We start from the raw sequence: 24,667 nt of genomic DNA on the forward strand, positions 1-24,667 counted from the left end.
GTTTCCCTGCTATTCCTACACCCGATTTCCTCCGAGTCCTGCTAGATAGAAATGGAGAGTACTTGATAACCCTATATAATCGGTGAGTGTGCAACGTTTTCTTCTACATGTTTCCCTTCTGATGGAATGAGGCTCAAAGAGATGAAGACTACCATACCATGGCTGTGCCTATATTCGTGCGACCATGGGGCTTAGACTATGATCTCTATCTCTCACCAGTCACAACGCACACAAGGACAGAATGACACTGAATGTCGCATACCATCCTTGTTATGTGACCTAAACCCGTTTTCTATTTCAAAACATTAATAATAATAATGTGTTTACTTTTTTATTTTATACTTTTACATAAAGTATTAGGATATTTGTAAGATATATCACTACTCTCAAAAATAATATTATTAAGGTTCATAAAATAGAAAGCTATCATTTAAATTCCATATTATTATTTTGATCTTAATTGATTAGATGGTAATGTGGTATTTGTATATTCTAAACAAACGAAGAAATTTAGAAGAAATAAAGATGGGGGCATTTACATTTAGAAGAGATCAAGTTACTTTAGAGATAATTCTTAGTAAAATACTTCGTGTATATATTCAGAGTGTTCATCAAATCAAAATAACTTGATGAACCTACTAATTCACACAATTAAACAAATTTAAATGACATTTCTACCCTTTTTATACTCACTGTACTTATTTGTCATGTAAATATTAAATTGTCTACATATAAAACTTAAATGAAAATTATTTACAAACGTAAAAATAAAGAAATAAATACAAATTAACACATAATAATTAAAAAAAAATCTTGACTTTATGTTAAAATGTTTTAAACCCAGTTTTAAAAATACTTCAAAGAGTTTTTAACTATTTTATTTACAAAATAAATTTAAATTCAAACGTGTTAAATACTAATTAATTGAATGTGAAGAACGTGTTTGTTCGAAAAAAGAGGTGAGATGGGACCAAATTATCCAGCGGATAGTAATGTTTCCAAGGACATTTCCACTTTTTTTCAGTATCACAAATAGCAGGATTGCAAGCAAGGTAGTACAAGTGACAGATAGAAAGAGAGTTGTATCCATTCCATTTGCTGGTTTATCATTTATGAGCCACAAACTTGACACCGAGTTAAAAACGTAGCAGCAATAGCACACAATACATCGTATTCGTGTGAGCATACGATGTTGCCTCCTTTTGCTGTCGATATCAACGGTATAAAAGATAAGCTCACTTATCAGTTCCGCCCTTGGCAACGCTCCTTCCAATTCTGGGTTCGAGCCATTGACATTTACACCGGTTACAAGGTCTCTCACTCTCTCTCTTTCTCTCAACACTATTGTTGTATTCATTTATTTCATACATGTTTTCTCTTCAATTACTTTATTCATTATTGTTCAGGTGTTTCAAGTGAGAGTGAATTTCGTCAAAGATGCGCAGAAGCAGGAAGCAATGTGGGAGAAGCAGCACGAGCTTGCCGCCGATAAGATTTTCGCCATGTGCTACGACCTTGGAGGTTTCTTCCTCAAGGTCTTCCAACATTTTTGTTTTTCCATTCCTCGTTTTTTCAATTTTATTTATTTCTCTCCTTAATTGTTTTCTTTCCTCGATTAGGAGCCATTGACCATCAATACCCTGGAATTTTGTTTTTTTGCATTTCCTTATGATTGTTTGTTTTGCTCATCCTATGGAATTGATATGATACTAAATGTGGTACAGATTGCTCAAATTATTGGGAAGCCCGATTTGGCCCCGGCTGCCTGGGTGAAAAGGCTTGTTACGCTATGTGATAGGGCTCCTCCAACCCCTTTTGATGTGGTGAAACTAGTGCTGGAGAATGAGCTGGGACAGGGTATTGATGATGTTTTTGAAAGGTTCGATGTCGAACCCCTTGGTTCTGCTTCAATTGCTCAGGTCCATGTCAAACTTCTCACCTGCTATCTTATTTGTCACTGCCCTGCCCCTCAGTAATGGTTGTCATTTGAATTGCACTAGTATTCTTCTTTCTTCAACATCAAGTGTTTATGCATGCTTGCACTGATTAATTACAACACTAGTTATGGATAACAATTTAAGTTCCTGTTGCTGCCTGGAGCCTTGGAGGGGAGGGGGGGATCAGCTACTGCTGCTACGGTGGTTAGGGTTAATTGTAACTCGTAAGGCTACTCCAAGTGTCTCCAACACCTTAGTTAGTGTTTATCAAATGAGGTTATACTGTTTACTGTTTCAGCTAAAAGGAGAGACATACCTGAAAAATAAGTAAGCTCACTGCTATTTATAAGAGGCAAAGATTTCGGGGACAGGTGATACCTTTGGGAAGGGGTATGCAGCATGTACTGGCCCATGCCATTGCTATGCAATTATTTGAGTGAGATTTTCTGTTACAGTATCGGAAGATAATGCACGTCCATTCTGTTATAGGAGAATATTTTAGATGGGGTTCCTTTGCTATGTAGTGGGTTTCTTGTCTTGGGTGATAATTGATTGGTTGAGGGGATACTGGGTTTACCTAGTGCTCTTCGTAATACTCTGGTGGATCAGCCATAGGGCTGGCATGGTGGCAAGGTGGAACAGCAATAATATCAAATAAAAAAACTTCGTACCCCATTGCCCAGAGGCTCTTCGCTATGAAATAATGATTGGATTTTTTTTATTCAATTCAATCTTATAAAATTAATGCTTTTTTGGAAATAAAATGGAATAATTTTTCATTTTTTGTTTTATTGAAACATGGAATCTTATAGATAAAAGAACAGTTTGTAAAAATTCCCTTTTGGGTGGCAGAATAATTTTGAAGTATCAAAACCTTTTTGGGTATGTAGCATTGTATTTTTTATATTGCAAAATCTAAATCTATTTGCTTTGCTTCTTGGGGTTCATATTCATGTCCATATCTCATAAAAGCCCTCTGAAGGGTGATTAGTCACTAAAAGAATTATATTTTGCAACAGTCTTCAACTCTATATTAGGATTTAGTACCTTGTAACTGAAATATATGTCTTGTGTGAATATTAGGTTCATAGAGCAAGACTGAAAGGTGATACAGGTGATGTTGTTGTCAAGGTAAATGAACCTAATAAGCCCAATGGATTTGAGATGCCAGTAAACCTCTGATTCTGATTTCTTTTGCATATAATAGGTTCAACATCCTGGAATTCAGGATCTGATGATGACGGATATCCATAACTTGCAAGTGTTTGCATTGTACATGCAAAAAACAGATATCAAATTTGATCTATATTCAGTGACTAAGGAAATGGAAAAACAGGTGGACTTAATTTCTTTGCTAGATTTCTTCTTTAATCTATGTGAATTATTTGATTCCCACCTGTTTTCTTTCCGTTTTAAATGGGTTTGTTTATTAGTAGCATCCTAATCAAAGAAGAAACACATTGCTGAATTTGTTTTTCAATTATAGATTAATGTAGAAGTTCATATAAAGAATAAAATGTACTGTGTGCCTTCATTATGAGTGAAATGTATGACAGATTGGTTTTAGAATTTGGATGCAATTCATACTAGAAACATGCAATGAGTTAAAAAGAATATTATACAATCAAGTGGTAAGGAAGTTCCAAACATATCTGACCTTTTTACCTAATTGTTTTGTGCTTTTGAATGAGTAACATTAAATGATTTTTTTGTCCAAGGGAAAGATGTCATCACTCTTACAGAGGTATGTTGGAGTATTTTGATATTAAATCTTAGACTTAGTCTTTGTGAATGCGACTATTGTACTGCTAGAGTGAATGTTCATTTAATAATTGACTATATCACTGATTTTTCTTTTCTATATTGTGTTACTAAGGAGGTTTTGGGAGGAAAATAGGAATTTACACTTTAGCATGCTTTCCTTTGTTTTTGCTACATATATTTTGTTTAAAAGCAAGTTATTACTTCCGTAAAGGAATCTGAACAAGCATCTTTTATTGGCATGTGAATTATGTACAGAATACTGGACTAAAAGTGCTTTATTTATAAACATAGTTTTGATGCTTGAGAAAACACCACTGGTTTACCGCCTTCTACCTTCTGTTGATTTTGATTGTCTTAGGAATTTATATAAATTATTTAGTTTCTTTTCCATGGTTATATAGCTTCATAGTCATGCTAATATTGAGGTTCTTCCTGCAATTTATCATGACAAGTTCTGAACATCTACTTGATGATTTGTGACATTTTAGATTGGATATGAATTTGACTTCACGAGGGAGGCTAATGCGATGGAAAGGATTAGAAAGTTCTTGTATGAAAGTAACAAAAAGACTCCTGTTTTGGTGCCGCGAGTAATACGAAATATGGTTACTAGGTATATGATGCAGTTTAGCATCTTACATAATCTTGACAAGATAGCATTAGTAATAGACAATAATGCTTAACTCAGTATATTATTTTCAGAGGGTAGTGCTAGCTATTAATTTGTTGGACTTAGTGCGTACGGCTGTTTTAGAAATGATTGATATTTTCTTAAGTATAGTTTTTGTCTCCAAAGTCCAAAATTACATGTTAATGCCTGGCGCTAGCTTTACTAATTTCTGTATGTTATCGTGAGTTTTTTTAGCAAACTAGTTTTGCTAATTGAATAATTTAGGTAATATTTTGTTTTTTTGGAGTTTCAACAATATTAAAAGTAAAAATAATAGAAAAATTAGAATGGTAGGGCACTGTTAAGTTATGTGGCAATCAGTATCTATAATTCTATGTTGTGCCTCAAGCATGTCATCATTAACTTTTCAGCTTTCCATAGCAACCATTATATGTTATGAAAAGACCCTTTATTGATAAAAACAAGGTTAAACTGTGAAAACAATAAAAAAAAATATCCACCATGGAAAAATATTTTTCCTATTTTACATGTTCGATCATGATGACTTAATCAAATAGACAAGAAAAGTACAACACTTGGCTTGCTAACATGCTCCTTCTAAACAACAAGTGGGTGTATGTTAGCAAATATATTCTTGGTTAGATTTTTACTCACATATTTTAGTTGTGAATCTTGTGATAAGTTTTTTTAAGTAATGATGTGCTTCTTGGATTGTACAGAAGGGTCCTAGTTATGGAATATATTGATGGGATTCCTATAATGAGCCTTGGTGATGAAATAGCAAAGAGGGGCATAAATCCTCATGGCAAGGTTGCAGCAGCAGCTAAACAGTAAGCTCCTGAGCTATATATCCTAAAAGTAGTCTTTTACACCACACTTTTGTTTTAGTTAATAACTTACATGACCTAAATTCTGACTTATGACATTTTCTTTTAGCTCTCATCTTTTTTAAATCATCAAGATAAACTTATTCATTCACCCGCAGGTGTCTTTTACATAGAAAAATAAGTTTGAGAAGGAAAGTAAAACTAGGGGGCTAGGATGTCCTCCAAAAGAAAAGGACATCATAAACAAGAACAAAATGCACCAAGGTTTAGTCATAATGTAAAATGGTCACTACTCGAATAAACCATGAGAAGAATGTTATGTCATAAACCTAATCCTATCCCATAATGAGTTGAAGAGATCAACAAGGCCTTAAAGATGTGAGCATTCAGCTTCAACTAAATGCACCAAAGTAGAATTTGCATGTTTTCTGCCAAAACCTCTTTAACAAATAATCAAATCATTTTCTTTTAGAAACATACCCTGAATAAAACTAATGAATGTGTCTGCTTGCACTTATTTTTTTACTTAAAAACATTTCAATTTTATATGGATGATAATTATCTTTAAACTTTTACTATTGAAAAAGGGAATACAATAAAATTAGGAACCATCTAACATTGAATTCCTACAATGATTTTTTGTTCCACGATCAAATGTATATACAATACTTTTAAAATATGTAAGCCATACATTTGGCGCAAAAAATAAACAAGAAAATTGTTATACTTAACCAGATTTGATAAATCTTGGCACTCATTCAACTTTGAACATATTTGGTTGCTGTCCTAAATCCTAATTGTTTTAGGCAATGTACACAAACGTCAGAATCAGATAACAAAGGGGAGATGGAAGTTTTAATAACAATAACACCAACTTTTTCCCTGAAGATTTATAATATAGATGATTTTTCATATGTATTTTTAGGTGTATTACACTATTAACTTGTAAAAGTGCAGGAAAATTCTTCAAAGCTTGACTCTAGCATATGGTCAAATGATTTTGAAAAGTGGATTCTTCCATGCAGATCCTCATCCAGGAAATATCCTGATTTGTAAAGGATCAGAGGCAAGTCATCAGCTATATTTGTTTTCTAATATCTCTCTAACTGTTATTTCATCTCCAGGTTAGTATCGTACAGTTAATTGTAGAGATGTTTTAATCAAGAGGAATTATATGGAAATGACTGTGATAGTGGGTAGAATATTGAGAATTAGTTTTAGACAACAGTGTCTAATTTTTTATTTTTTAAACTCACCATCCTAATGTAGTAACTTCCCTCAATTCAGGTTGCCTTGCTAGACTATGGACAGGTGAAGGATCTCCCAGATCAGTTGAGGCTTGCCTATGCTAATCTAGTTCTTGCAATTGCTAACGGTGACCCATTAAGAGCTTCAGAGAGCTATAGGTTCTGAAACATGCATTTAAGTCTTATCTATATAATGCTATCTTGTTTGTTGAAAATAAGAAAAGAAATAAATATCTTTGCCAATACAGTTACAAGCTGAACTAGCAGTGCTTCTGGGAATAGATAATGAAAGCAAGGATTAATTGATGTAGAATATAATATGACTTTGGTTACAAATAAATTTCAGAGTTAAAGAGAGAGAAAGAATTAAGGGAATATTGGAAAAAAATGAAAAATCTATATTACTTATTTCTTCATTGTTAACAAAAGATTTGATGGCTTTCTAAATTGCCCTCATTATACCAAGACAAAAGAAACTGGATTTGGCTCTTCTAAAGTGAGAAAGTAAGAATGTATTTACCCTTAATTTAGATTAAAATATCTCACAAACTTAACCCACTTCAAGTCAAGCGTGGATGCTCCCATAATTTCTCACTTTGTGGAGCCAAATCCAAGAAACTGTGACTTGAATCTCAATTTGTGTGGACTAAAATTGAAGCCTCAAACCATGAATGTATATGAAACATAGTAAACATTAATCACAAAATCTAATGCCCATATACCTTGGTATCCTTTCCTAAAGTCGATTTTTTCCTTATTTTATCTGTCACTATAGATGTTAAAGTGTTTCACCAGAATGGTTTACTGCTAAAAGCCTAAAATATGGATTATGTGAAATATCAAATATGAACTTCCTTGGAGGATGGTTGACTTTCAACTTCATAATTTTGAATTGAAAATGACACAGTTTGTGGGTATGTTCAAATCAAATTATCTAACTGCTTACTTTTGTTTTATAGGGAGCTTGGTATAGAAACCTTTAGCAAATGTGAAAATGAGCTACAAGAATTGTTTAAACTAGCACAGACAATGTTTGATACAAAATTGCCTCCAGGAGTGGTAATGCTGCAACCTTTCTCAGAGGAATCTTCAATTAAAAAAGTTGCTGTTCAGGTATGTTAATAGAATCCAACTTTCCATTTCCTAATTGCTCTTGGAGAACACAGTTACAGGGGAGTAGGGGACAGATCAGTGTATAAATTTTGTCTTGTTATTCTGTTGCACATTGAAAGTAAAAAACCAGAGGTTAAGGTGAGAAAAAAGAGAGGGGTGGAGGGCGGGTTGAATACGAAGGGAAGAAGCCCAACTATACTGAAACAAATCTAAGTTTTTAACTCCCCTCATCATAACCTTTGAGAAATGTCCCAACAGTTTAATATCATATTTTGATTGTTTTGGTGAATCTGTGTACAGATAGTCTGGTGCTTCTGAATGCTACAGTAACTAAAATGTGAAAGAAATAAAAAAGTCTAGTCTCTTTTATGTCCAAGGTTGGTGGTGGCAAACCTTTTTATGACGACTCGGTAGAAGAAAGTATGTTGGCACTCTGAATCAAATTATTAAATAATGCAGTAACTATTGATGCGTGCTAGTTAATGGTATTTATAGTGATGGAATAAGAAGGCAATAACTTGTTAATTTATGCTGCTACTTTTTACTCACTAAATTTTAAATTCTTTCTGTGCCTGTTTATGATAGTCTTTTCCAGAAGAACTGTTTTCTGTACTTCGGACAGTGCATCTACTGAGGGGACTTAGCATTGGACTTGGAATCAATTACTCTTGTGCAGAACAGTGGAGACCCTTCGCAGAAGAAGCTTTGTCCCGAGCTGGCAGATTAAAACGTGGCACTGTGACTCTTGCTTAAGACAGGCATTTCTGAATGGCATGCCTTACATGATTTCTAGTATTATCATTCGTTGGTTGCTTCTGATGTGTCTATTTCATATGAAGATATCTCTCCATCCTACTAAACCAACTACATCTAGTTATGATGTCACTTGATGTTTTCACAGGTAAGGATGTTAAGCCCAGAGGCAGCAAAATGTTGAGTAAAATATTTTTTTGGAGACACTAAATAGGCAGGTCTGGATCAATCTAGTTTGTTGATTCTGATTCACTGGTAACTTCTTGTGTGACGTTTAGGAAAGGTAAATTCACATTATCTCTTAAATACGGTATATAAGTTCGGCATTGATTGCGATCACAATAAGATTTGGTGGTGCCTCAGCAAGTATTTTTTTATTTTTTTTTGAATTTTAGAATGTTTCGGGGTTGTACACATTTCACAGACAAGAGTAATTGCATTGCCATTAGCCCATTATTTGAAATTTTGTGAAGAATGTTTAACAACAGTATGCAGACTTCTAAAAAAAACAGGATGCAGTCTATGTGTATTTGATACTAGATCAATAGCCGTGCAACTCGATACAATTTTTAGATAGCCCACCCTTTTCTTAAAGTTTAAGAGTTACCTACACAAGCAACCGTATGCTTAAATTTAACTGCTCTTTCAGCTCCTCTAGTTCTAAATAAAAAAGTTTTTTTAATGTTGCTTAACAATTTAAGAAAAATAATTAGGGTGTGTTTGGTTTAGATGATAGAAATAAAGAGAATGAAAATAAAAAAAAATTGAATTAGAGTGTAAAAAGGGTGAATCCCATAAAAAAAAAGTACATAATTTCTCTCCAATATTATTTCCATCTTCACAAACAAACACAAACAGCCTTAAAAATGGCCTAACAGACTTACTATTCAGTGTGATTCACTTGATGAATTTTTTACAGAGCTTGTGCAGATACCTGTTTCATACGAAGCATAGTAATAGTAGTATATGACAACATTTTGAACTGGAGATTTAGCAGACCCCTCCTCTGCTTATTCATAGAGTGATAGAGTAATGACGAGCTTTGAATTTTCAGGGCTGCAGTCAAGTCTGTCTCTACTTATATGTCAAGTAATCCCTGTAAAAACTATGTTTAGTTCGACTTCACGTTTGTCAAAATCAAGAATTCAGATTTTCCACGTTAAGAGAAAAGCACCATAGAGTTGCTTCTAGTTTTTCATGTGCCACTAGTGATTTTGAGTAAATGAGTCCCTCAGCACCAATCCAATTTCAGCCTGACGTATGCAATGAGTTTAATTTAAAAAAAATGTTTTACAAAAATATATCCGATTTCCATCACAGTACTCAGCTGGGGGTTATTTAATTTTCATTTCGCCGCATTTTTAAGGACATGATAAATTGAAGTATTGAACCACACTTGTGTAGGTCGGCCGGGAACAGAAACATGACATGCAGTATTGTCTGTCAGGGAATTATCTTTTTGCATTTGCACCATCTAATATGTTATGCTGAAGTATACCTGTTTAACTTTGGAAAAGATTTTTTAATTTCAGAAAAGTGTTTTAAAATCCTTTTAGAACTTTAATCTCAAAATGTATTCAATATTCTTTTGAAAATATAATTCATAAACGATTTACAAAAGAGTAGTACAACAATTTTTACAATAATTTATATAACACCACTTTTTTCTCTCTCTATCATATCACTGACTAGATATTTAGATCTTATATTTCTCTCTCTCTTTTATCTCTTTCTATTAAAATTGTGTTGCACAAGTTATTACATAAATAATATTTCTTTATAAAATACTTGTGGAATTAGGGACTTGCAAAAATATCACATTACTTTTTCTGTTTCCTGAATTTAAAAGCCTATATAAGAGAGAACGAAATCATTTTTTGTTTTCATTTTCTATTTTTATAACAGAGAGCACCCCTTAAATTTCAGGGAGAGTTTAACACATTCTCAAATAATATAATTTTGAAAGAAACGACAACATACGCATCATGTTTAAATAGAGGTAATTTTAGGAATAATCATTAAAAAAACAAACAAGGGATGGTGTAATTAGAAATTAACAGAATCAAATAGCAATCGGGTAACATGGGTTAGGACCCAGCCCAAATAAAAAGCTGCTAACTGGTTTTGTGTCAGTGACAGTTTTATTTTTTCTAAAACAAAAATAAAATTCTCAAAAAGGAAAAACCAAAAGTCAATGGAAAAAGTGTGCGGAGTACGATTCCCGCTTTAACTCTGTAATTCAATCCCGAAAGGGCGCCAACAAATTCTGCTTCCTTCTCTATTTATTCATTTCTCTCATCTATGCAGATTATCCGACCCGGACCGACCCGACCCGACCCGAAGCGAGTTGCAGCACCGAAAAATGTTCGGCAGAATCAGAGCATCCACTTCGTCGCTCGACACCTTAGACGGTTCTCCGTCCAAGATTCTCAAAGACGACACTTTCTCCTTCTACGGTACTCTCTCTCTGTTCATTTGTTAATTATCTTAATTGAAAAAAAAAATACTTCAATGTTTAATTTCTGCAAGTTCAGATCCAGTATGAAAATTACCTGTTTTTTGTGGAGCAAAGTGTTTCTGTATGTATATTGAGTTGATAGAATTCTGATTAAGTTGGCTTCATTTCGATTCAGAGGCTACTCTCATGAAGCTAATGCTTGGTGCGCGACGCGATACGAGTGAGGTTACAAATGATTCTTCAGTTAATTCACCTTCTGCGGAAGAAGCAAATCTCAAGCCAGATTTTAATCCTGCAACAAGCACTTCTTGTTCCGAGACAACGATGATGGACACGGAGTCTGATAACGATAACTCTTCACCTAGGGTTACTGATCACGTTTCTAGTGGGAGCTCGGAACAGCTAAAGCAGAGCAACGTTTCCATTCTTCATTTCTTCAAAGTTAAGGATACCGGACAGGCCGGTGTGTCTTCTTCCGAAGAGGCAACAACGTCAATGCGGAATGGAAGTTCTGAATCTATCTCATCAATTTGTGTTGAATCTGATTGCAGAAGTGAAGTGGAAGGTGTTCAAATTTTGCAATATTGTGAAATGTCGGATTAAAGGTTATACAAATATTTATTACTCCTACTGCTTCTATCAGTTAAATGCCATGCTAAATATTTTTCTGTTGTGTTGTACTGTATCTCACTCTGGTTACACTTGAGTGTGGACCATGTATTGTTATATTAGATACACTGGTTTTTATACCAAAGTTTGGTAAATTAAGAGTGTGTTTCCAGTGAATAAATTAGATGAAGTTGCAAAGTTAGAGTGATTTTGTTGATGAGTAATCACTAAGTATTTTTGTAAGCATTCATTGAACCAATAAGCCTATTCCAATGAATTCTCGGAACTTAACTTGTCTAAACTTTTCCCAACTGAAAAAAAAAACCTCTTTTCCTGTTTTGCTCATCAATCTGGTTAACCGGATCGACTCAGCTGTATTTTCATGAGTAAATTTTCAGTGCATGTGCATTATGCATATTCTAATTTTCTTTAATTACAACTCTTGGTTGCTGGTGCCTGTTGCAGTGGCACTTTAGTATTCAGGTAGCACGGCATGACCCATTCAAATCTGATATGATAGAAAAAGGAAATGGAATGCCAGGAATAGGCTTGAAGAATAGTCAAAATGCAAAATTTTACAAAATTTGAGTAACTGTTTAAACTCGAAGGTTTAATGAAGTGCTACATTTGCCACTGAAAACAATTGATCAGGTTATTGAACCTAGAAACAGCAAGAATCATTGTAATTGGGCATCTGTGGTTTATTATTCTCTCAGCCATGGTGCTTGGACTGGGGTCCATTCGCATACTTCGCCTTCCTTGAACCATAGAGCTGCCATGCATGGAAATAACAGTTAATCAAGAATCACATTATTATGGGTAACATTTACATTGCAGCCCAAATTCCCCTAACTACTAAAAATTGTGCCCAATTCAATTGTATCTACCCAAAACTACACCAAGAATTAATGAAGTGGGAGGAATCAACAAAATAAAGCAAGAAAAGTAACCATTTACTATTTTTAGCACACCAGATTATTTGGTTTGCAAGACATTTTCAAAAGATTAAGAATATAATTTTAGATATGATTACATCATTAACAATGTAGATGGTAAGCTAATAGTCTAAGGCAGCAATTGAGTTACTGGCAAACTTGATGGTAGAAGTTCAGATTAATGGGTTGGATTATTGCATAGATCTTGACCATATGATGTATTCAATATATATTACAATTGCCTGTATCTTGATTGGATATGTATCTTGGTTCTTGAGCAAACTCTCAAACAGTTGCCAGTTTACATGACACAAATGAGTTAAATCGCAAACACTCATTGAAGTTACATACTCAGATTTATCCATGGTTTCAGCCTCAAAATGTACAGTTTTGGACCATATTCTTGTATACTCAGCTCAATGTTTAGCAATATATATTGGAATTATAATGCTAGTTTGAAGTTTCCACTGTTATTTTTATCATGTCAGGTCAATTATTGAATTATGTTCATATTTTAATACTTTTTTTAGGAGACATATTTTAATACTTTAAACTGCTTTATTATGAAGTTGTAATTTTGGATATTAGTAAGGATATGGTAAACTTATGTTTGGATACTAAGATATGTTTTCTAAACGATTAATTTTAAAGAGTTTGCAAGTGACCCTTATGGTTTGAGTTTACTTGAGTTTTATGACTTTCCAAAAATCTCAAGTTTACCATAATACAACAAAAACACTCCTACAATCACTACTCTAAAAGGTATTGCTCATTGTCATAAAACACTCTACTTTTTTTCACCATATGTACCCATAATGTAGTCCTTTCACCAGCATTAAACACTGCAGTAAAACATAATTTTATATTTGCAAAGTTCAGGTCCTAAGGTGGGTCTATTCCATAAATTTTTCTTGGAAATTCAAACTTGTCACCCAAGCAATGCATGACAGAAACCATAGCTGGTGAATAAAATTTAAAATTCAAGCTTTATTGTTTATCCATAATACTTCTGCAGTTCTGCACCCTTCTAATGTTTAAATCAATGGCTAACTTTTCTGTTCTCTTTCACAATTCACATCTATGTTTGTTGCATGTATTTGGGTTAAACTGGATAGCATAAGAGGCCTTACCTATTTCACGCTTGCCATTCTCAGGACTGTCACTGCCATGAACAACATTCCTGGCAAGTTCAACATAAAATCATGTCAATCCTAAATCTTGATACATATGCTATGAAGCCTATCTTGATTATTGACTGAGTGAAGGCACTCAAAAGTGAAAGTCAGCTGCAAAAGATTAAAAAAGTTGTTACCTTCCTGTCTGAACAGCAAGGTCTCCTCTTATTGTGCCTGGTTCAGCTTGAAGAGGATCTGTAGCCCCTATAAGCTTACGGGCCGATGCGACTACCCCAACACCCTCCCAAGCCTGGCAAACATAGCATCATATTAAACATTGCAAAAATGCAGGTGAAATTGGAATTCTATTGGAGCGAGTTATACCATACACACAACAGGACCTGAAGTAATATAGTCAATCAGCTTGGGGAAGAATGACTTTTGTTTTAGGTCCTTGTAATGCTCCTGGAACCATAAACAGTCACAATAAGCCTAATAATTATAATAAGCACATTAAAAAAACACAAAAGAATCAACATTACTGCAAACACAAGATGTAAGTCCACATTATATGGTTCAGTAATCAATCATTTAAACAAGGATACAAGAGATTTTGTAATTGGATGGTTGGAATCAGTTATTCAAGCATTCCATATTGTTGCACTTCATGCAACTACAATCAAATCAAATAGCATATGTTAACAATTATTAGACAAGTTATTTTTTTAATGTTCGATTGAAATCGTATACACAAAATGATTCTAACATACCTTTCAGATGATATAATAGTTAGAATATATCATAATACCTTCTGTGTATCTTGAAATGCCTTAAAAGATCTTTTTAACATATTGTATATTCTCATTGTTTTTCCTTGTTTACTTGGGGGAAAATAATCCTCTTTATCGTATCATTAATATAAATAGTCCACTGAGTTAATATTTTGTATTGATATCATTATATATCCTATTAATTTAATAGATTATTATTAGGAGGCTCCTTTCTCTATTTTCCTCCTTCCCTACCTAAAACCCATAATCAGGTCATGGTATCCACCTTGAAGAGACTTTCATGTCTCAAGTTTATGAGGCTCATTAAATAGTTATTCAACCCCACAAAACCCATATATTGTTTTTCTTCTCACTTTTATCACTCTGTTCCAGCTACATTTCGAACTGTAGAATTCTGTTCCAGCCCTGCTCTTACCACAGATTGGCATTGTTCGAACCTGTCTAACAACATGTTGGCTCTGTTCCAACCTGTCCTTTTGCAAATTAGCTCTAAAGAAAATATGGTTTGGCTCCTCTCCCATTGTGTGCCCTAATGAAGGTGCCTCTCCTGGTATGCACCTTTACAAGAGCACATCTCCCATTGTGTGCACTACTGCACTTACAGTTATTTTTATGTTAATTTGTAACAAGCTAAAGTTTATAGAGGGAGTGCTACCATTGTATCCTCTGTGCATCTTGAACATCTTAGAAGATCTTCAGAACATATTGTGGAATTAATTAGTTTTCTAACCAAGGAAAGAATCAATCTTTTCATCATATTTCCTTATTTAATTAAGGTTAATTGTATTCTTGGTTCGAATAGGACTATCGATTGAGTTAATAATTTGTATCATATGATATCACTATCATTATTGTACTCCATATCAATTTGATAGAATATTATTGGGAGCCTTCTATCTCTCTCTCTCTCTTCCTCCTTTCGTACCCGAACCCCATAATAATCCCAACAATAAGAAAAACCACTGTACTCAACACATGATATACATACACACAAGCAAGTATTGCAGCGAGTACAAACCTCAGCCAATTCCTTTGAGCACTGGAAGAGCTTCAAGCCAGTTAACTTAAACCCTTTCTTCTCAAACCTAGAAATAATTTCTCCCACCTAAAGTTGTCAAGCAAAGGTAGCCAGCCATGAGTAACCATTATTCAAAACAACAATGAGCTAAAGATCAGCATAATAAAAACAGATAAACATCTTTTATAACTTCAATTATTATTTTGTTCTCTATTCCTAAAACCAGAAGAACAAATTAGGAAACTTACGAGGCCACGTTGCACGCCGTCGGGCTTGACCATTATGTAAGTCTGGTCAACTTGTTCCTGCAAATTAGAATTAGAATAATTAACAATTACAACCACGCTTCTCATAAATCAGACTAAGAAAATTGAAATAGTTGAAAGAGAGAGGAAACCAGAGAAGCAATTAAGTGGGGAAGGAAAATGGCGGGTTTGGAGGAGGTTCTGGCGCGGAGGGTTTTAGCATTAGCATAGGGAGGAGGGTGATATAAGAAAAGATGGGATTGTGAAGGAAATGCTGTTAGGTGTTGATGAGTAGAGCGGAATAGAGAGAGAGTGGACTTGGGTGAGCGTGGAAGAGAGGATGTGACCCAAACACTTCCACACACAGCTTCCATCTCTGTCTGCGGCTGTGAGAGAAAACTACGGCTAAGAAGAACCAAAATTCCTCGCTCGCTCTCTCCTTGGATTTAATAGGATGGGATAGCAAGGAAAGAAAGCCACTTTTAAATACTTTTTTTATATATATATATAAGTTGTTTTTCCCACTTTATTACTGTATTTGTTTGGTTGATCTTTTATGGTAATACCTTTAATTATTATCTCATGTTTGAATAGACAGTCAAATTTTAGATTTAAAGAATTTAAGTGTCAAATTATTTATGTGGATATTTTTTTATTGATATTTTTCAAACTTTAAACATATTTTTTCTTGCTTGAGATATTTTATTATTTATTTATGTCGAAAACAGAAAATACAATTATTAAAGTATTCTTTTTTTTATTGTCAATATATAAGAATTAAATATATATTTTTTCTATTGTACAAAATATTGAATGTTTTGAGAATGGATGGACAAAAAATACACAATTTAGAAAACCTGATAACCAAAATTGAACAATTAAAGACGTTAAATTTTGAAAATTAAGCCAAATGTTTAAATTTTGTTTAATCACAAGTAAAATTTTGAAAATTATTAAAAAATATTAAATTACTTTTAAACTAACTTTTTTTTCATTTTTTTAACAGTTGAGTATAAAATCAATCGCTGCAAATAATCTTAAATCTTTTTTTTTATAGTTTGTTGTAAAATTTATTTTTTAAACAATTCAAATGAAGAAATATAAATACATTTTTCATTTAACATGGTTAAACTATTTTATATAATTAGTTATAACAACACTGATCTATAAATATAACTGATTATTGAATATTTTTCCAACCATTAATTTAAACACGCCCATTATTGAATATTCTGTGTACTTGGGTGGTGAATATAATTTGAGTAACGTTACATTCACTATATTTTTACAATTATCCTACATTTTTCTCCTCTATGACATCAAATATTCTGTGAGTAACTATGAACTTATGTCCTATGAATAGCTTATAATTTCACATTTCGCCCGAATGCACACCAAACAAGTTATCAATTTATTTCATCTTTTCGATCCCCGAGCAGCCACAACACAGAATTACTGGAAAAAGACATTATTCTCACACAAAGTTTTAGTGTGTTGAACAACACAATTTGGGTCCTAATTAATTCACAACACGCATATGAAAACAGATTATTTTAGCACACAACAGCTCCCATATATGAAACTGTTATTTATTGACACTGATCCCAGACACCAACTTTAAACTGCAAGGGACAGTGGAGATTGATGGTTATTCAGGTCAGCATTTCCAGCAAGAAACTGCAACAATAGGCCTCGATTTCCATCCAAGAACCAAACACCCCTTCTCTTCCACAACAGTATACCCCTCACAAACCTTGTTCTTGAGAAGCCACTGCTTCGCCTGAGCCACCATCTTAATAGGCGCAGCCTGAAACCCAGCCCTGCTCATTCTCCTCCTCCACTGGTCCACTCTCTCGTGTCTCTCCATCCTCAAAGGCCCCTCACAACTCACAATGTTCTTTATTTCCTCAGCAAAGTAAAACTGCTCCATCTTCGCCCTCTTAGTGTCATACTTTGGCAGCATAACATCCAACGAGTCAAAAATTGAAGAGTAATAGTGCAATGATTCCATAAACCTCCCTAGAAAAAAGGGTCCATTATGACTCGAGTCCTGCTCCACCATCACCAACACTTTGGGTCCAAGCCCGTGAATCATCTGCAGCACCGAATTCAAAGCCCCGCGGCTTTCCTTCACCACGCAATGCAGCTGCAGAATGCTGTTCACCACAAGAACCTCTTCTTCCCTCACTTTAATGTCCTCTGGTTTCAGATTTTCCAAATTCTTCTCCACCACGGAGAACTCCAAGTTGACGCCCAAATTGTTTGCATAAACGGAGAGTTCTTCTCCAATGGTTTGAAGCCTCTCACAGAGCCCCACCCCCGTGATCCGCAGGCGACGAACACGTTCGCCGCCTACACGACCGGCAAGATTCTGGATCAGACCTCTCCATTGGTGTCCGTGTCGTAGACCCAGGCTCATGCCTAGGTCCACGACATGGACAAAACTCTCACCCTCAAAGGCTTCCAATATTGTGGAATTAGCCAAATAGTGTCCGAACTGGATGTGCGGACACAGTTCATAAACCAACCTGAATGCTTCCTCCATTTCGTCTGAGGCCACGTCCATGATGTTCATCATGGAGGGCATCATGGGGCCAGCAGGCCCGATGGGCTGAATCAGATTGAGCCTCTCGATCAGGCCTTGGACGAAACAGGAAGCAACTCTTTGGAATGAGGATCCGAACACTAAAGCATTCGCTTTAAGTTCGGATAGTAATATGGAAGCGTGTGATTTGTCACGACAAGCCACCGCTTCCGCACATGCTATTAGAAGCTGAACAAGCCTCACTCCATCTGCACACCCATCTTCTTCGCCTCCACTACTTTCTGAACTGTTTGTATCTTCTACGGGTTCAGCTGCGAGATATCTTTGAGTGTAAGTCCGTATGTGATCTCTGAAGTGGAGCTTTGGTATGCTATTCCTACTACTGCTGTTGTTGGTGTTGAAGAAACTATGGCAATTAATGCTGTTATAAATAGGGAAGCACACGGTTCTCTTTACCCTTTTGTTATCCCTGACGATGGTGCCATCGCAAAAGGGGAAATCAACCAATGTAGAAGTGCTATTGATCTCCGAAATAGGTTGATGAGGGTAATAGCCATAGGCCCATAGATTTTCCCAGATATCAAAAGCTAGAGGTAGATTTTCCCCATCGATTTCTCCGTTGTAGGCACTATAAGGAGGAGGGGCCATTTAACAGTTAAATTTTTGCAACCTTTTTTCTTTCTAAAGATATTCAACAACGCTCTGAAAGAACGTTCGTCCAAATGATGTCAGTATATATAGCCACGGAGCTTAGCTTCCTCGTAGGTGCGTGATTATCTATGATACAATAGATACTGTCCTGTTGAAATTAAGCAAGGCAAACATTGCTCAATTAGATATCTCCGAAGCATCGTTTTTCCCAGGACTTTGGAATTTCGCGAAAGGTTTACGCTAATTGGCGCAACAATATAATACATTCCGTAATTAAATAATATTTGTTTATTTTGTGGCTTTCTATTTTGTCCTTTTCTTTGTCCTTTTCTTAAGAGAACCATATATATGTGCATGATAAAAGGTAGTTTTAACATTTAGTATTATTATAATTACTGCAGCGTAAATTGAACCAAATGAGTAGAAAATTTTCTATGGATGCGGCTGCGGCGGTTACTATTAGGACATCTTTAATCTAAGTTTTTTATATGGAATTTTAATTATTTTTTTATTTACGTAACATTTTATATGGTTGCTGCATTGTCATGTTATTTAAAAAACTTATCCACAATTTTATTTTAATACTGAAAAATCACAAAAAAACTTCAAAAAAATCCATATATTTATATTTTTTTAATTATAACTTAACTATTGTTCAAATAAAATACTTAATTCATTTTTTGAGTTTTTATGTATAAAAATAATAAATATGAATAATTGAAGAAAATATCAAATATCTATTAAAATAATTAATTCATTTTTATTTCTAATTATATTTTTTTTAACTTTCCTCAGACACCACAGTAGAACCACCACACACTACAACCCCTCTTTCTTGTCTTTTTTTTTTCTTGATCTCCCCCACTTCTTAGTTCCTTCATTCTTTTTCTCTTATTTTCTTCATCATGAACAAATCGTCGATCATCGCGTCACCACCATCCCAACCCTTCCCTTACACAACCACTGTTCCCCCTCGAGCCACCATTGTGGTCCCTCCCTCATGCAACCATTGTCTCGGCACCTTCCTCGTGCAACCACCATTAAGCCTTGAGCCACTGTCGCGAACCCTTCCTCGCACAACCACCATCGTCACTCCTTGATATGGTGAATCTGGTTTGTAACCTAAGATGGTTTTGTTTTGTTGGTTTTTATTATAGATCATTTGGGACGATTTTGTTTTGTTGGTTTTTATTCAAGATCTGAGATGGGATTATCTTTTGTTGTTGTAAATCTAGATTAATGTTAACCTTCTATGTTGTTGGTTTTTAATTTTTTTTATTCCATTCTGAGATGAGATGTGTTGATTATTCTTCTTCCCGTTATTTTTTCTCTTTTTTATATGAGTGATTGATGATGGATAATAATGTTTTATTATTAAGCACATGCTTCTTATATAAGATGTGTTTCTTCTTCTTAACGAACTCGTTCCGCCATGGAGACAATCTCCACCAAACAGTTTCTTCACGAAATTGTATCTTTAAGTGAAGGAATCCAATAACAATCCCGTTGGAGATGACCTTAACTCTACCACTGGTTCAAGCTTATCGTTTTCTAACCTCCTTTTTTCACAATCTACATTATATTGTGCTTATATAACTCACTAAAATCCTTACTACTTACTAGCAATCAATTTTGAGCGACGCATAGAAAGTGAAACAATGGATATTGTGAAAAATTCAAGTCTCACATCGACTAAAAAATAAAATCAAATAATAGTATATAAATGAGAGACAACACTCACCCATCGAACTAACTTTTGAAGTTGAATTAGGTCGTCCAAACTCATATTTTAAACTCAGTTGTCATTTATGGCTTAATGAAATTAATTATTGTTACTTAATTTAAATAAGTTATATAGTATAATGAATTTGATGTATTTTACAAACAATTGATATTTCAACGAAGATATCAGGTTTTTACACCACGAAATTATCTATTAGTAAGATGTATCATATTATTAGTATGGAATTGTTATGTCTATAATAGCAATTTAGGAAAATGCTTAATAGTATGGAAGAGATTTTTTTGTTTTTTCTTTTTTTCTTCAGCTTTTACAAATTTACCTTTTTTTCATTCAATCTTCACCACTTCTTCTTCCAGTCTTGTACTCCTCTCCCTTTGCCTCACCGCCTCGATCGTCTCCACCTTCACGACCGGCGAATGCTAAACCTTTCACTGCCTTCGACCACACTACATCCACAGAAATAAGGACCTACTAGAAAACAAAATCTAAGAGACTAACAAATATGAAGCAAGCAATTTTTACACTTTTATTTCTTCCATGAAAACGTTGTTTAAACACATACGGTGGATAAAAATTCAATCTTTGGTGCCCCTAACGGGAAACAACAATAATAAATAAAAAACCTCCACATTGTGCAATTTTTTAGATCTGAAACAATTGCTTGTTTCAAATTTAGAACACGGTTTCATTGTCGTCGCGTTCTCGCTGTCTTACTTTGCCGCTCTTGCGTGGCGGTTGACGGGGACGAGTTGGGATAGAATCCGGGATAAAATCAGAAGATTGTGATCTTAATTATTATTTCTTTTGTTTTAATATTTTAATTTATTATTTTAAAAATAATTACACGTAATAGATGATAACACATTAACACGTCATGTACAAAATAATAATAATAATAATAATATTATTATTTTGTATCTCAATCCGTTGGTACCATGTAGCACCGCTCAGCAATTTAATTTAAGAAGAAGGTTATTGTAACAAAACATACATATATGTACTAATGATTTGAGATTATGGGTTAGTATATTCCGCCATTAATAACTTACCAAAAATAATATTCCTTTGAGATTAATTGGGCATGAACTATCAATTATGCGCTTAACACACTAAAAAAACATACATATATGTGTATTAATGATTTGAGATTATGCTAGTTTTTGCTATTGTAATCATTGTTACAAATTAAACTGTCACTGTAAACGTAACGAAATTTACACGTACAGATGATACATCATATTTATAGATCGATAACGTTGTTTGTGTTAGAAATTGATATATTAATCAAAATATCAAGTATTTTTGTACAATATATCACATTGTTAAAAGAAAATTATACAAAACCACGGGTAGTGATAAGTATTTCAAACTCAAAATTATACAATATATCTACTTTTAATATTTAATGTAGATACGTATTTCAAACTCAAAATTACAAAACAAGTTAAAATAATTTTATATTAATTAATCTACATGTTCAATAATTATCATATTGTTAATGTAAACTAACTAACAATATCTATACTAAAAGTTTAGTTTCAGTTAGTCAATTTTTTTAAGTTGAGTTAGCTAGTCAAAATTATACCAAGTTTAATGATTTTAATGTCTGAATTAATAATTAATCACATATAGTGGAAATTACTTTCAGTGGACCAATGGAAGTTTTTGGTGTTCGAGCAGTTCCAACCCTATCAAACAACTTGTTCTGGTCTAGGCCTACCAAAGAAAACTATATCTTTGTTACACACATACACGAGAACTTGGACATAGACAGCATCCATTTATTAAGGAGGTTAAATGGTGTGAGTATGACAATTCTGTTGTTGAGTAGTGCAGTTGCGGTGCTTTGGTGTTTTCTGCATAATAATTGCACTAAGATTAGAATTTAGAACTTATAACCTCATGTAAACCTAAACTCCTCGTTACTATGTCGATCAAGCTGTTTCTTCTTCTTCTTCTTCTTCTTTTTATAATGGTGGCACTGAGATTCAAACATATATATGATCTTATACATATTACCTCAAATCCCTTGTCATTAGACCGGTTCAGTAGCTAGGTTGATCCAGTTCTCATTTTGAATTGAGTTTAAAAAAAACAAAAACCTAATTTAGAAAACCTTATTTTAGAAATTGGTTTATGGAAAATCAATTCCTAAAATACCATCAACCAATTTCTAAATTAAGGTAAAAGAAAAATAGTATTATTCACGTTAAGAAATCAATTTTTAAGAATAGTATTTTATATAATTAAGATAAATATTTTTTGGGTTCTATTATTTAGATAAATATTTTTTTATTATTATTTGGGTGAAAAATTCATACGGATGTTTCCATTTTAATATTAGTCCTTTAGTTTGTTCATTGCTTTTTAATATATTGTGAACCGCTTTACTCGGATATATATATGTTCAAATTAAAACAACTCCACTCAATGATTCTTTTTTATTTATTAAAAGCGATAATTGTCCTACAAAACACACACATCCAATCCAGTGAACCCCTGTTAAATTACCTAATGACTTTTTTCTTCTTTTTTTTTTATCTGCAATATGAGATGCAGTGGTGAACTACTGGCATATATGCTCCACTCACTCCTTTTGCTATTTGAAATTAAACATATATTAAAATTGGGGTTAAATACATTTTAATTTATTAATCTCTACAAATAGGATACTATCTGCTTTTAATTCTTAAAAAAAACCATATATCTCCTAGAAAATGTGCCATATATAAATTTTATTTCTGTAAACTTATTAAAGATTAAAAGCAGACAACTTTTTTTTATAAAAGACAGACCCTTATAAAAACAGAGACAATTTATTTTGTAGGGAAAAACATAAACTTCTTATTTAATTACTAATTAATACTAAAAACATATTCAGCCCTTTAAAATATCTCAAACTATATAAGTGGAACTAAACAAATTAAAGTGTTAATACTTGAAAGAGGACATATTATGTCAAAAAAAAAAAAAAAACTTGAAGTAGGACATATTGACTTCTCGTACTTCAGAAACTTACTCAAATAAATTGCAATTAATATATTGAACAATGATACACTTACTAAAAAAGAATGAAGACATAAAAGTTATATGGTTTACTAATTAATTAACTAGACACCAAAGGTTATAAACAAGATACAAAGAGATATAGGAAGAACAGAATAAATATATATATATATTTCTATTTGATAAGAAGCATTTATATATATATATGAATTATGCGCGCTACGCATAGGAAGGGGCATAAGCTATGCAAGCTAGAAAGAGAATGGCAGAAGAGGCACCATCCTCTTCCAGATTGGAGCTGCTCCTCTTGAACTTGCCAGCTTTTCCTTTGTTGCACTGAATTTGTTTCTGCAGCTGTTGTTGCTGATTCTGGGCTTGTGGTTGCATTTGCTTGTTCCTCTTCATTGCTTCTTCCACTTTAGACACCATTATTTCCTTCAGTGATGTTGATAAGCAAACTGAAATAGAAAAATTAGGAGCCAAGTAAGAGAGAGAGAATATTGTGCATGGAAACAGCCCTACATGCACCTTCCCCTTTTATAGAGTTTTCTAGTACCAAAAATGCCCTTGGTAATACAATGGATATTTGCCAGTTTTCACTCAGTTATCAGTTACTTCAAGTGGTATAAGGTTGGGGCCCCCTTTCCCGTATTAATTAAAAATATGAGATAGATGCCAACCAAGAAAGTTTTGCTCTACTTGTATGTTTACAATGTATCCAAGTTGTAAACTTGGAATGAACTAGTACCATTGACAAATGACAACTACATATTGCATACCATTATCACAGAAGATCCCCTACTTTACACTGTTATGCCAAACTTGATGAATTCCAATATTTGATGGTAAATTTCCCAAATCTATATTACCCCATATATGTGAATCAAATTAACAAGATGGAAACTATCTGTTCCCTTCCATGTCCGAATAATAGAAAAAAAAAAAAAAAAGACACCTAAGCAGAAATTATTCACAAACAAGGGATAATAAAATGAGAGTTTTTAAAAGCAAGAGAAAAAAAATTATCCCAAAAAATAGGTGTATAGAGTATAGACTATAGATGATTGTATATAATTTTACAATGAATATGGGATTATGTATGTGCTATTGCCAGACTAGAACTTAAACCGAGATCGTCTTTATTATATTGTTGACATTGCTTAGGAACAAATACTAATCATTAATTGAAACAGCATGTGCGTAATTCTTTTAATTTGGCTCTAAAAGAGCATGATCATCCTCTTTGCATTTCAGATTATTGATGATAGAATCAAATAA

General features: G+C 33.7%; 4 protein-coding genes across 6 annotated transcripts; 2 read left to right on the plus strand and 2 right to left on the minus strand.

Moving 5' to 3' along the window:
* Nucleotides 1–1,033: 1,033 nt before the first annotated feature.
* LOC114412031 (protein ACTIVITY OF BC1 COMPLEX KINASE 8, chloroplastic-like) lies at nucleotides 1,034–8,728 on the plus strand. Of its 3 annotated transcripts, XR_003666572.1 has the most exons (12): nucleotides 1,034–1,312; nucleotides 1,407–1,535; nucleotides 1,725–1,919; nucleotides 3,021–3,068; nucleotides 3,145–3,273; nucleotides 4,190–4,314; nucleotides 5,052–5,162; nucleotides 6,117–6,225; nucleotides 6,447–6,565; nucleotides 7,366–7,519; nucleotides 7,820–7,939; nucleotides 8,105–8,241. XR_003666572.1 is itself a non-coding variant. In XM_028375795.1 (11 exons), the coding sequence occupies exons 1-11, from the start codon at nucleotides 1,190–1,192 to the stop codon at nucleotides 8,270–8,272; spliced, it is 1,410 nt and encodes a 469-aa protein (XP_028231596.1). In that variant the 5' UTR covers nucleotides 1,034–1,189; the 3' UTR covers nucleotides 8,273–8,728. The 3 variants fall into 3 exon arrangements, 2 of the variants coding, with proteins under 2 accessions (XP_028231596.1, XP_028231597.1); XM_028375795.1 differs by lacking the exon at nucleotides 7,820–7,939 and having other exon boundaries at nucleotides 8,105–8,728; XM_028375796.1 differs by lacking the exon at nucleotides 8,105–8,241 and having other exon boundaries at nucleotides 7,820–8,098.
* A 1,590-nt stretch (nucleotides 8,729–10,318) lies between these two features.
* On the plus strand, nucleotides 10,319–11,630 carry LOC114412034. Its single transcript, XM_028375798.1, has 2 exons — nucleotides 10,319–10,728; nucleotides 10,906–11,630. Exons 1-2 carry the CDS (start codon nucleotides 10,635–10,637, stop codon nucleotides 11,331–11,333), a joined length of 522 nt encoding a protein of 173 aa, XP_028231599.1. The 5' UTR covers nucleotides 10,319–10,634; the 3' UTR covers nucleotides 11,334–11,630.
* Nucleotides 11,631–11,848: 218 nt separating this feature from the next.
* On the minus strand, nucleotides 11,849–15,902 carry LOC114412033 (nucleoside diphosphate kinase 2, chloroplastic-like). The gene is made up of 7 exons (XM_028375797.1): nucleotides 15,596–15,902; nucleotides 15,447–15,503; nucleotides 15,199–15,285; nucleotides 13,774–13,854; nucleotides 13,587–13,699; nucleotides 13,405–13,454; nucleotides 11,849–12,111 (listed from the first exon to the last, which is right to left on the minus strand). Exons 1-7 carry the CDS (start codon nucleotides 15,815–15,817, stop codon nucleotides 12,044–12,046), a joined length of 678 nt encoding a protein of 225 aa, XP_028231598.1. The 5' UTR covers nucleotides 15,818–15,902; the 3' UTR covers nucleotides 11,849–12,043.
* A 929-nt stretch (nucleotides 15,903–16,831) lies between these two features.
* On the minus strand, nucleotides 16,832–18,823 carry LOC114412035 (scarecrow-like protein 21). The gene has a single exon (XM_028375799.1). It carries the CDS (start codon nucleotides 18,634–18,636, stop codon nucleotides 17,101–17,103), a length of 1,536 nt encoding a protein of 511 aa, XP_028231600.1. The 5' UTR covers nucleotides 18,637–18,823; the 3' UTR covers nucleotides 16,832–17,100.
* Nucleotides 18,824–24,667: the final 5,844 nt, after the last annotated feature.

The sequence above is a fragment of the Glycine soja genome, chromosome 5, assembly GCF_004193775.1.
Source record: "Glycine soja cultivar W05 chromosome 5, ASM419377v2, whole genome shotgun sequence".
Taxonomy (NCBI): Eukaryota; Viridiplantae; Streptophyta; class Magnoliopsida; order Fabales; family Fabaceae; genus Glycine; species Glycine soja.